At 48.6% G+C, this 12,869-nt stretch overlaps 1 protein-coding gene across 5 annotated transcripts; it reads right to left on the bottom strand.

Moving 5' to 3' along the window:
- Positions 1 to 108: 108 nt before the first annotated feature.
- PIGO (phosphatidylinositol glycan anchor biosynthesis class O) lies at positions 109 to 10,577 on the bottom strand. Of its 5 annotated transcripts, none has more exons than XM_081803116.1 (11): positions 9,948 to 10,574; positions 8,875 to 9,386; positions 8,104 to 8,247; positions 7,793 to 7,916; positions 7,095 to 7,254; positions 6,709 to 6,888; positions 4,923 to 6,447; positions 4,180 to 4,386; positions 3,748 to 3,965; positions 3,084 to 3,154; positions 109 to 2,938 (listed from the first exon to the last, which is right to left on the bottom strand). In XM_081803116.1, the coding sequence occupies exons 2-11, from the start codon at positions 9,383 to 9,385 to the stop codon at positions 2,809 to 2,811; spliced, it is 3,270 nt and encodes a 1,089-aa protein (XP_081659242.1). In that variant the 5' UTR covers position 9,386; positions 9,948 to 10,574; the 3' UTR covers positions 109 to 2,808. The 5 variants fall into 5 exon arrangements, with proteins under 5 accessions (XP_081659242.1, XP_081659243.1, XP_081659241.1 ...); XM_081803117.1 differs by having other exon boundaries at positions 8,875 to 9,389; XM_081803115.1 differs by having other exon boundaries at positions 8,875 to 9,414.
- Between the last annotated feature and the right edge of the window lie 2,292 nt (positions 10,578 to 12,869).

Consider the following 12,869-nt stretch of genomic DNA (forward strand, 5'->3'; position numbering starts at 1 on the left):
GTCTGATGGAGATTCTCTCCCTCTGCCACTCCCCCCACTCACACACACTCTCTCAAATAAATAAATCTTAAAAAAAAAAAAAAATGAAAACACAACGCACAGAATGAATAAAATATTTGCAAATCATGTATCAGACAAGGTACTTATATCTAGAATATATAAACAATGCTTGTAGATCAAAAATTAGAAGAAAACCCAATTAATAAACGGAGAAAGGCTCTGAATGGACAGTTCTCCAATAAACACAAGAAAAATGCTCATTATCTTTAGTCATCAAGAACATGCAAACCAAAACCATGAGATACCACTTCTAACACCCACTAGGATGGTTAGAATAAAAAATAAATAATTGTACATAAAGGCATAGATGTGCAGAAATTGGTACCCTTGTACACTAAGAGAGAATATTAAGTGGTGCAGCAGCCTTGGAAAACAAATTGGCAGTTCCTCAAAAAGTTGAACATAGATGTACCATATGACCTAGCAATTCCACAGTATACCACTAGGTATAAACCAAAAAGAAATGAAAACATTATGTTCAAACAAAACTTGTACATGGATGTTCATAGCAGCATTATTTGTAAACACCAAAAGGTATAAAGAACCCAAATGGCCATCAATGGATGAATGGATAAACAAAATGTGATATATCCATGCAATAGAACATTATTTGGCCATAAAAAAGAAATGAAATACTGATACATGAGGCAACATGGATGAACCTTGAAAACATTAGGCTGAGTGAAAGAAGCCAGACCGAAAAGGATACATACTGTAGGATTCCATTTATATAAAATGTCCAGAATAGAAAATACAGTCAGAAAGCAGATTAGTGGTTGCCTAAGGTTAGGGATGGAGGTGGGGAGGGTGAGAGGGTGATAGGAAAATATACTGACTTTCTTTTGGGTGTGATGAAAATGTTCTGAAATTGACTGTGGTGACAGTTGTACAACTCTGTGAATATACCAAAAATTACTGAATTGTGTACTTTAAATGGCCGAATTTTATGTGAATTATACCTCAGTAAAGCTCTTTAAAAAAATAATGAGTTAGTGTGGAACAGGTGCTTTGACGTCAATTAAGAGTCAGGGATAAGAATTTTTAATAATATATCTTTCTCCAAAAGGATCTTGTAGTTAGATCAGGAGAAAAGGAAGTAGCCAATGGTTAGCAGACCAGCATATTTCCCTTAGGCTTCAGGAAAGCAGGCTCCCTGCAAAAAAAAAAAAAGAGAGAGTGGAACCTGACACCCTAGGACAGGGTAAGGGACTGGAGTCTTGAAATCCTTCCCATGGGTGCTACAGATGAAATAAGGTCTTTTCTTCTCACAGAGGCACTGTGTGTTTGATGCTTCAGAATGGTGTCCGCCAGATTGAAAGAGGCAAAGGGACTTTTTTCTAATTCATCTTTTAGTCTTAGCTGGGGCCTAACTTCTCTCTCATTATTAGCCTATTCCTGCCAGGGTTACCAATGTCCTATCCTCTAATTGCCTGAAACAGTAAACACTTCTCATCATCTTTCTGCTTGACCCATGTAGCACTAGAGACTATTAGCCAATAATAATTACAACTTTTCCTTTAGCTCCCACAGCAGTGAACGCCTTTCCTTCACAATCACTGCTATGCAGCGTGTCTTCTTTCTGCCAAGTAAAAGTGCTATTCCACAATTTTACATCTGTTCTTCTTTCATCTGTTTCATCTCCTCCTGTCCTGGACATTCTCAAACATCAAATCCCAGGCCTGATCCCTCTCCTGAGAGTCTCCCTGCACCCTCCTTTGATGGACATTTTCATGAGAATTTCATGCCAGCACTTCAATGTGACACAGTAGTGACGTGGATGGAGAGCACAAGACAAGCATTAAATGTATAGTTTTGGGGGTGCCTGGGTGGCTCAGTCATTAAGCGTCTGCCTTCAGCTCAGGTCATGATCCCAGGGTCCTGGGATCGAGCCCCGCATCGGGCTCCCTGCTCGGCGGGAAGCCTGCTTTTCCCTCTCCCACTCCCCCTGCTTGTGTTCCCTCTCTTGCTGTGTCTCTCTCTGTCAAATAAACAAAATCTTAAAAAAAAAAAAAATGTATAGTTTTGGCTTCAAGTCGAGAATAATCAATGGGACAAGATGGAATGCTATGTCAGATGGGCCATTAGGTCTGATAAATGAGAGAACACTAGGGTGGCCTCCACAGAAGTAAAGGGCAGAGGGTGTTCCAGAGTGAAAGAACCCAAGAGAGGAGGGAATACAGCACTGTTTAGGGTTTTAGACAGTGAGTCTGGGTACTCCATGATGCTTGGGCTTGTCTTTCCAGCCATCTCTGCTATCAGCCAAAGCATAAGATTTTAATAAAATATGCTACATGACAAAGAAAAATGGCAGGTGGGATGACAGGAGTGATTTGGGAAGAAGTAGCGTAAGTGAATTCAGACAACTTCAACCACTTCCCAAAGGTTTTCAGGTGTACCCAGGTCTGCATAAGATGGCTGATGTTATCTGTGCCTCATGGGAGGGGAGAGTAACCCTCCCCCTAGTCCCTATAGGACAGTGGGGACTCCCCCACCTCTCAGACACACATATTTACATTAGTATTTTATTCTCCTTTGGAGGCCACCCTCCAAAGCAGGAGTTAGGGAGCAGGCCCCACTATGATTTTGAATTATAAAATAATAAAGTCCCGATGTCAGTAGCTCCTGGCTGCATGGTGGTAAGAAGTATATAGCTAAGCCTCTCTTGCAGATGATCCAGCACCTATATAGGCCAGACTAGATTGTTCTCCAGCTCTCCCTGTGGCCAGAAGCCAGCATTAGCAGCCTAGGCTACCTCTGCTGGGCGAGAACTAGCTGCCTGAACCAGGAGCTCACAGCACCATCCACTCGCATCACCAAAGCTATGCCCAGGAAAAGTCCCACGCTGCTCACAATAAAGCCCATGGCTTCAAAAATGAACCTGTAAAGAAAGGGAGAATTCTCAGGGGACACTGAGAGTAGGTCTAAAGCCTTTTCCTGAGACAAACCTGCCCACCCTGATGTTCATTCTTTCCTCCAAGCTTCACCCTCCCCAACACCAATACTTCTCAAGCAAATCCACTCACTTGGGGGCAAACACCTTCCAGACCATGAGATGCCTGCGGAGGATGGAGGCTGCCAAGGCACAGGCCAGAATCTAGGGAGGACAGGAAAGGTCAAGTTACTTGGGAAGGAGGAAACAGGTCAAAGGGAGGGTTGCCATAGGCCCCTGTGAAGAATGGGAGCAGTAGGAAAGTAGTGCATGTCAGTGGAAAAAAAGCTGGGTGAGGAGTTAGGAGACTTAATTCTTTTCCTGGCCCCACCATGACCTTTGGCAAGCACTATCCATCTGTGCTGATTACACTCAGGCTCTGCCTCCCAGGTTGGGATGAAAATGTCAGTCACACCTTCTGCCTCTGAAGGAAGGGGGATCCGTGACCACAGCCTGGGAAAGAATCCTGGCCATCACCTCAGTTTTTCCAGTCTGTCCACTAATGGAGGAATGCCCATATGCAACCAGCAGGGTCCAGATCTATCTTATAGGGAGGAAACAATCCAAGACTAGGATTAAGGAGACTCAGGTTCAAGTCTCAATATAGCCCCTTGAGGCCATGGCCTTAGGCAACCATTTTGCTTATCTGTACTTCAGTCAAGGCTCTCTCCCAGGGTTTTGGCAAAGTATGAAAGAAAGAATGTGATGTACACAGATGAGGAAAGGGCACTAACTCCGGGATCTCTCCCTGCACCCACCTGAATGCCAAGGACAAAGAGGTACTTGAGACCCAGCTGCAGCAGTGCTGCATTGAAGTGATGAGGTGCATCCCGGAGCCGCATCTCCATCAGTGGCTCCTTCTCCTCCTCAGGCCTGACTCTGGCTTCAGCTTCATTCCTCCCTAGGGGCTGCCACCTCTTCCGGGGCCCTTGACTCTCACAGAGGAAGGGCCAGAGCAGAAGCAATGGGCAACCTACTGCCTCAGAGGAAGGCAGGGCTAGAATCAGTGGAGGACCTAGGGACCAGGCCACCCTGGCCGCCAACCACCCTAGTTGACCGAGGCTCCAATTAGCATTGGCCAAGGGGTGCCAAAGATCCAACAAAATCACATCTCCCCACTCAAATCCAGGAGTTTCCTTTCCTTCCAGAAAGTCAGAGTAAACAATGGAAGCAAGAGAGGAATGAGGTACCTGCAAAGAGGAGATGGGAGGCAAAGGTGTTGGCTCCCACCAGCAGAGCAGGCAGCCAGGTGGAGGAGCCATGACCCTCTGGGAATCCCACGAAGGCTGCGTGCCAATGAATGGCTGGAAAGACAGGCTGGTGGCCCATGGAGTAGAAGGTCTGCGTGGCCATGAGGGCCCAAGCAGAGACTGCCTGCCATGGCACAGTAAAAGGACCTGGGGGAAGACAGATACCTCTTCACAGTCACATCCCATTCACTAAGCCATAGCCTACAGCCTCATGGTCATACACTCCTACTACTTCAGTGCTAGACACACACACATGCCCCTCACCCCAGCCTCCTTACATTCAGCACTCTGCTATTCTAATTCCCTCTTTGGCACTAAGCCTCCATTTCTCTAATCTGAACTGTGGTCCATCTCTTCCTCTCATATACACACAGCTCACTACATCAGGAAATGCACTCCATGAAGATGCAGCATTCCCACTGAGTCTTGGGAAAAAAAATGAGTCTTGGAAAAAAAAATTAATTAAAAAAAAAAAAATGAGTCTTGGAGTACTCCTGTCTCCCTCCTTCATGAACTTTGCTGGCCCTGAGAGCCAGTGACAGGGTTCAATTAGCTTGGCTACATCAGGAAGACCCTCCCAACTGTGTGAAGAATCAGAGGAATAACACCTCCCTGAAAACAAGAGGGGCCGACGTCACATCACTACCGTCCTTGGATGAATCAGGGCTGAGAAATGTATTTACCAGGGGTGGTGATGGGTATCCCAGCAGCAAGCAGATGCAGGAGAAGGAAGCTCTGCAGAAACAGAAGCAGGAACACAAGGCTAATGCGCTCTGCGTGCAATAGCAGAAGTGGGAAGGCCAAGAGAGTGAGAGCCGTGACCATAGCAGCTGAGTAGACACTCCCCAGGTGACAGGCCGCCACAGTCAGGGGACCTTGAGATTTGGTCCTCTCTAGACGGCCCCGGAACTCCTCCTGCATATGTCGGTAGATTTGAGGTACCACATAATCCAGGTCAGCCCGAGAAGTGGGGGGCCCTGAGAAGGGAGTGAGGACAGTCCTGGTCCTTGGGGCACCCGTCGTAGCCTTCACCAGCACTGTCACAGGCCTCCAGAGCAGCAGCATGAGCCCTGAAGCAGCCAACCCTGCCACAACCCTAGGCAGCACAACTGATGCCCCAGCAACCAAGGCCCGGAGACGCGGGGGTGCTTCATCTGCCCCCGACACCAGTGCCCAGTAGGCAGCAGTGCCCAGTGCCATCAAGGGCAGCCCCCAGCGCACAAAGAGCACAGAGGGCTCAGGGCTCTTGAGATTGCTGTAGCGGCGAAGCCACAGGCGCACGGCAGCTAACAGGGCTACCAAAGCCCCCACACAAGCTCCATACCACAAATTCTTGGCTCGACCACCCACCATGGTTGCCAAGGGACTCAGCCAGGGAGAGGAATGGCAAGCAGGTGTCTCTTCAGGGCAGCGATGAAAAAGCCCAGCTAGCCTTATACATAAAAGCAACCCGACTCCAAGTCCCAGAGCATGTGTGCCATTGTGCCGTGGTGGGCCTGTCGAGGCCGAAAAGCAAAGGCGGGGTATTGTGAGCAGCTTAGGTGGCAGCAGCTTGCCCTCCCAATGAAGCTGGGCAATCAGGAGCAGGATGAGTGAGCCCAAAAGGAAGGGGGTGGCCCTGGCCTCAGCTACAACAAAGCTATCAGAGAAGAAAGCAGCAAAGCGAATGAGCAGGAATAACAGGACAGGCCCAGGGATGGGAAGCAGGGCTACCAGGGGCCTCTTGGACCCCCAGCCAGCCCAGGCTTTCCACAGAAAAGGCAGGAGTGAGCCTGCTGCAGCCATGGCCCCTAGAACCACTGGATCCAGCTTCAGCCCAGTAGTTGTCAAGAGTCCAGCACACACTATGGTACCAGCCAGACCACAGGCCATGGGTGTTAGGAGGGGGCGGAAGCAGAAGCCTGGGGATGTTGCCCACTGGGATACCAGCAGGCAAAGAAAGCAGGCAGCAGCCATGAGAGCAGCACCCCCTGCCATGCGGCCCAGAGAGAAACGAGCCCAAGACTGAATGCATATGGCCCGAACTCCCCGCAGGAACTGCTGCAGCTCAGTAATCACAGTCTGCAGTGCTGCCTCAGCCCCCTGGGGCCTCTGCAGGAGCCGCTGGTAGTCAGCAGAGGCCTTGGAGAAAAGGGTCTGCAGCCGATGAAGCTCCTTAACTTGAAGGTCCTGAGCAGCAGCTGAGTAGGTGTGAAGAAATCGGGATACCTGGCAAAAATGGTCAGAGACCAAGGGAAGACATCAGAGATATAAACCAGGACAGAGGCAAGGATAGGTGTTACCAAAAGGGGTATCTGGGAATCAGGGACTTGAACTCTGTCCAGGACAGGGAAGAAGGGAGGGATAATGGAAGGAGGACATGGCTATGGAAGGTGGGATTAAGACTGAACAAATGACAATGGAGTGATCACTATGCTTCTCCTATGCCCACCCTAGCTCTGTCACCTGGAAGCCCAGCCCATCACCTACCTGCTGGGCATTGAGATGGAGAGCCGAGGCTTGGGCCAGAGCAGAGGAGTGAGGCTGGGAGTCTTCAACCTCTGAGAACAGCTCAGCCATTACCTCCCCGATGTTCCCAAATGGAATGGGCAGGCCCAGCAGCAGGGCCAGCGTAGGCACAAGGCTGATTTGAGGAACTATCTCCGGCTCCTAGAGGAAAAGGAGAGGGGCCAATGGGTTCACCACAGAGCTGAGGTCAGGATTTGGGAGGGAAGACATAGGGACCTGGGTAGGAAATGAGTGGGGGATGCCCAGAGTCATGAATTTGGGGGCCTAAAATGGAGGGAGCCACAAGAATGCTGTGATCATGACTCGGCTGAATACCGAGACCAGACAAAGCACACCCAAGGCCTCACCTCTGGTGGGGCACCAGGAAAGAGGGCTTTGGGACTGTAGAGAAAAAGTGCAGCCGAGATCTCCAGCTCACTGTCTCCTCCATGGTCCCCAGTCATGGTCATCCCATGGTCCCCAATCACGACCAGCAGTGTGTCATTTTCCAGACGCTCCACAAGTCCCCTGAGGGCCAGGAAATATGTCAGGAAGTAGGAATGGATAAAGATTTTCCTGGGAGACCCATTCAGCCCCAGCCATAACTTCCATTAGGAGGGCCTAGACAGGGGTGCCTGGGTGGCTCAGTCGTTAAGCGTCTGCCTTCGGCTCAGGTCATGATCCCAGCGTCCTGGGATCAAGCCTCGCATCGGGCTCCCTGCTCGGCCAGGAGCCTGCTTCTCCCTCTCCCATTCCCCCTGCTTGTGTTCCCTCTCTAGCTGTCTCTCTCTCTGTCAAATAAATAAATAAAATCTTAAAAAAAAAAAAAAAAAAAGGAGGGCCTAGACATTTGGCAAAGAGATACCTCTTCAGTCATGACCGTACTGCCCAAAGCCACATGCTTAGTTACTCAAGATGGATGAGACCCCTAGCTTCAGAAAAATGCCTAGAAAAGACAGAATTCAGGAGGAAAAAGGCTCCAAGATAAAGACTTTTTCTCTTGGGCCAATATATCCTAAGATTCTCAGACACAAACCCACTCCCCCAGCCAATATCCCACACTCACTGGATCACCTGGTCCATTTGGCTAAGTTTCTTGGCCATTTCAGGGTGATGAGGGCCATACTTGTGACCACAGTGATCCACACCCAGGAAGTGAGCAATCAGCATATCCCATTCACCACTGTCCACTGTGAAAGGAAGAACACTGAGCACAAGGGACTAAGGCCTACTCCTCAACCCCAGCCAGGCTCTGACACTATGTGAAGGGACACAATCCCAGGCCACTGTACCCATGGGAAGCTTAGAATTTGTGACTTGAAGCAGCCCTCCCCAGCTCCCAGTCTTAGTCAGGCCTGCATCTGGCCCCATGCTCACTGGTTGGATAGAGGTGTTCCAGGATGCCATTGTCCACTGTGTGCAGGTCTCTGACATTGAAGGATGGGAAGAAGAAAGCTTGGGAGAAAGCTCCAGGAAAAAGATCTTTCCAGGTATCATCTCCCATGAAGACCACACGCCTTCCTGCAGGGACATGAGAGTGCGTTACAGCCTGAGCAAGAGTCAAGGCAGAGGGAAAGAGAAGAGGAAGCCCTTTAAAGACTTATCAGAAATCTCAACCATGCACTCAAAGGCACAGCAATTCCATCCAGCAACTCTTTATCCTTCAAGGCCTAAAATGTTCTGCCAGGAAGCTTTCCCTGATAACCATACTTTCGCCAATAACCAGACTTCTCACTCCTTGTTTCTACAAAAGGCTCTGCTAGTTCTCAGTCTCTGGCTATCTTTGCTACACTGTTTTTCCCGGGTATATGCTGCTTTTTTCAAGTCAGTGAGTGGACAGGGCATGGACCCTCTGCACTCTCCTCCAAACTTGTGAGAATACCAGACTCACACCTTCTCCTCTTCATTGCTCTACTGCCCCTGAGAGCTCCCCAAAAGTAAAACCAACACTCCATGCAAATTAGAAATTCCAGAAGGACAAAGCCCACACCTGCACTTGCTGCATGCAGGGCCCTGGTCTCTTTCTCTTCCCCCGTCCTCCCCCAGCATAGTATAGCATCCAGCTGAGCACCCAAAGTTCTGGCTCGCTGACTTCTAAAGAGAAAATATGCTATGGGATTCCTGGCCTCCAAAGGGGCCCAAACTAACCTGCACTGGCGAGTTGCTTCATGAGATTGTCTTCCACTATGGCATAGCTGGCAAAGTTACTGCCGGCATCGATGAAGGTAGGCAGTGAGCCTGTGGTGAGGGCCTTGAGGCGCTGCATGGTGGTGGTGGGGGGATCAGCCTTAGATTGGTAGAGCCGGGCATGGTGGGGTTGAATCTCCAGGATCCTCTGCAAGGAGTCCAGTTTGCCCAGGAAGGGTAGAGAGACAGGAGGCTCTCCAGGACTGTGTGAGGGCTGGGGCTGGGCAAAGTCAAATCGCAGAGCATCTATCAGCACCAACACAAGCCGAGAGAATCGAGAAGCCATCCAGCAGGCCCCAGGCTTCCCTTGGCTCCCCCATGGCAGGGACCCAGGGCCTGGGGGCTCTTGGCAGCTGCTATGGTTGGTGAGTTCCAAACGGGTGAGCAGGAAGCCACTGGTGAAGAGAGCAATGCCAGCGTAGAAGAGGAAGCAGACCCAGGCCAGGAAGAGCAGCACCGAGATCTTCTGCATCCTGCTGGTAGCGGGGAGGGAATTCATCACTGTGGGGTAAAGAACCAATGGATATTCTGGTCCCTCAATACAAAGCCCAGCTAGAATCACTTCCTCTTGGAAGCCTTCCGGAAGATAAACAGCCCCATAGCCAACCCAATACAATGTTCCTCTCCACCAGTTATACCAGTGTTTCTGAAAGTGAGGTCCGCAGACTATGGGCATCAACCTGGAGCAGCTGTCTAAAATGCTTATTTCCAGGCCCCACCCCAGATCTACTTAATCAGGATCTTTGGGGGTGGAGCATAGGGATTTGCACTTGTACTCCCGGAGATTCTAATGATGAAAAGAACAGTCCACGAGGGAAACTTATTCCTAGTGGTAGAATGCTCTCCGACAGCTCATTTTTCCACCTCTCTCCTTGCCAATCTCAACACCCCTGGGGTGGCCAGGGCTCGCAGCCGCAGGGAAACCCGGGCCGGACTGACGGCGCCGCCTGGTGGGGACCAAGAGGGCCAAGGGGAGGAGTCACGCTCCGCTTCCAGATAGCCAGGATCGCCAGGAGACCGGAGTCGCGACCTACCCCGCGCAGCAAAGCAGAGTCGCAGGGTCTAGAGCCGGTGGGGCCTCGCGGGGACCCACACGTCCGGACGGCTCTGCTTCCTCTGGTGGATACCCGGCCTTCTCTTGGGTACCCTGGCTTCGGTACTTGGCACGCCAGGCTGCGAGCTGCGGGGGATGGTTCCCTTCGGGAAAGGTGAGTGAAGAGAACGGAGCGCGAGCAGATTCTCGGAGACCCTGGCTCACCTTGAACGGCGCCCGGAAGCGCAGCGGCGACGCCTGCACACGGGCACCACAGACAAGCGCACGCCGGACAGAGCGGCCTGTAGGGGCCTCAGCGCCATCTGCTGGCGCCTCCGAAGAAGTTCGGCAAGAAGCGCAGGGCGGGCCACAGACGGAGTTTGATGAGAGATCATAGCAACTTCGGAGAATTAGGGGCAAGGAACTAAGCTAAAAGAGCTCAGGGAAGCACTGGTCATTCTTGGTTAAGACTAAGAGCGGCCTTTTGGAATCAAACTTAGCTTGAATCCTAGCTCTGCCACTCACTAGCATTATTGGGCATTACCTCATCTGTAAAGTAGGGATAAGTAATATTTATTTTCTCCTTTTTGCTTAGCTGACACCAACTGATAGATTTTATTATTCCTCCTCTTCATGTCTTTCACTGTATCTTCCAACTCAGTAATTGAAAAAATAATCCAATTTAAAAATGGGCAGGGGCGCCTGGGTGGCTTAGTCGTTGAGCGTCTGCCTTTGGCTCAGGTCATGATCCCAGGGTCCTGGGATCCAGCCCCACATCGGGCTCCCTGCTCGTTGGGAAGCCTGCTTCTCCTTCTCCCACTTCCCCTGTTTGTGTTCCCTCTCTCGCTGTCTCTCTCTGTGTCAAATTAAAAAAAAAAAAAATGGTCAAAGGTGGGGCAACAGGCAGGTTCAGTTGGTACAGCATGCAACTCTTGATCTTGAGGTCATGAGTTCAAGCCCCACATCGGGCATAGAGCCTACTTAAAAAAAAAATAAAATAAAATTTTTAAATGGGCAAAGGAAGGGCACCTGGCTGGCTCAGTCAGAACATGTGACTTTTGATCTCGGGGTTGTGAGTTTGAGCCACGTTGGGTGTAGAGAGTACTTAAATAAATAAAACCTTAAAACAAAAACATGTTTTTTAAAAATAAATAAATAAAATACAAATGGGCAAAGGATCTGAATAGACCTTTCTCCAAAGAAAATATACATATGACCAATTAACAGGAAAAGATGCTCAACATCATTAACCATCAGGGGAATACTAGAAATACCACTTCATACTCACTAAGATGGCTATAATAGAAAAGACAAATAACAAGTATTGGCATGGATGTGGAGAAATTTGAACCCTCATACACTGCTTTTGGGATTATAAAATGGTGCTTTGGAAAACAGTGTGGCAGTTCTTCAGAAGGTTAAATATACAGTTACCATATGCCCCAGCAATTTCACTCCTAAATATAAATCCAAGAGAAATGAAAAGCTTATATCCACACAAAAACTTGCACATGACAGTTCACAGCAGCAAAACAACCCAAATGGCCTTCACTGATAGATAGATAAATAGATAGATAGATAGATAGATAGATAGATAGATAGATAGATAGATAGACAGATAAACAAAATGTGGTATATCATACAATTGAATATTGTTCGGCCATAAAAAGGAATGAAGTACTGCTACGTGCTATTACATGGATGAAACTTAAAAATATTGAGTGAAAGAAGCCAATCACAAAATAGCATTTTATATTATTCCATTTACATAAATACATAAAGCTACAGAGATAGTAAGTTAGTGGTTTCCTAGGACTGGGGGAAAAGAGGCATAACTGCTAATGGATATAGGGTTTTAGTGGTGGGGTAGGGATGAAGAGGAGATAATGAAAATGTTCTAAAATTGTGATGGTTGCACAACTCCGAATATACTACAAATTACTGAATTTACACTTTAAATGGGTGAATTGTATGTGAATTACATCTTAGGAAAGCTACTATTAAAAAATTTTATTTATTTATTTATTTATTTATTTATTTATTTATTTGAGAGAGACAGAGAGAGCATGAGTGGGGAGGAGAGGGAGAAGCAGGCTCCCTGCGGGGCTCAATGACCTGAGGGACCATGACCTGAGCCAAAGGCAGACACTTAACCAACTGAGCCACCCAGGCGCCCCTCAGTAAAGTTACTATTAGAAACAAAAATCCTCTCTGCTGGTTTCATTTCACAGTAAAGCCCAAGTTCTTATAGTAGTCCTACATGGCCCTACAAGTCTATACACCAGCTCTGGCTTCCCTCTCTGATTTATCTAGCTGCCACTTCTTTGCTTCCTTAACTCTGTTCCATCTACTGTAGCTCTTTCGCTCTTCCAGTTATAATGGCCTCAAAGACCATCGCATTTAGAATCTCCAGTCAGCTTTACTCCCAAGTGCCCAAATGGGTCTTCCCCTCATCTCCATATCTAAGATCAAATTTAACATCCAGAGGCTTCCTGGAATGCTCTACTTACTGTTACAGATTACAGCCTCCTCCCCAATTCCCCACCTCCCTCCTTTCTTTGATTTCTTCTATAGCACAACTCACCATCATGCGAAATACTAAACATCTTATTAATGATTTGTCCCTTCCAAATAGAACTTAAAACTCATTGAGAGGTACCTGACTGGCTCAGTGGGTAGAACGTATGACTTGTTCTTGCAGTTTTAAGTTTGAGCCCCAAGTTAGGTGTAGACATTACTTAAAAATAAAATCTTAAAAAGGGCGCCTGGGTGGCTCAGTTGGTTAAGCGACTGCTTTCGGCTCAGGTCATGATCCTGGAGTCCCTGGATCGAGTCCGCATCGGGCTCCCTGCTCAGCAGGGAGCCTGCTTCTCCCTCTGACCCTCCCCCCTCTCATGTGCTCTCTCTCTCATTCTCTCTGTCT

This window comes from Leptonychotes weddellii, chromosome 14, assembly GCF_054177405.1.
Source record: "Leptonychotes weddellii isolate Sample4059 chromosome 14, ASM5417740v2, whole genome shotgun sequence".
Lineage (NCBI taxonomy): Eukaryota > Metazoa > Chordata > Mammalia > Carnivora > Phocidae > Leptonychotes > Leptonychotes weddellii.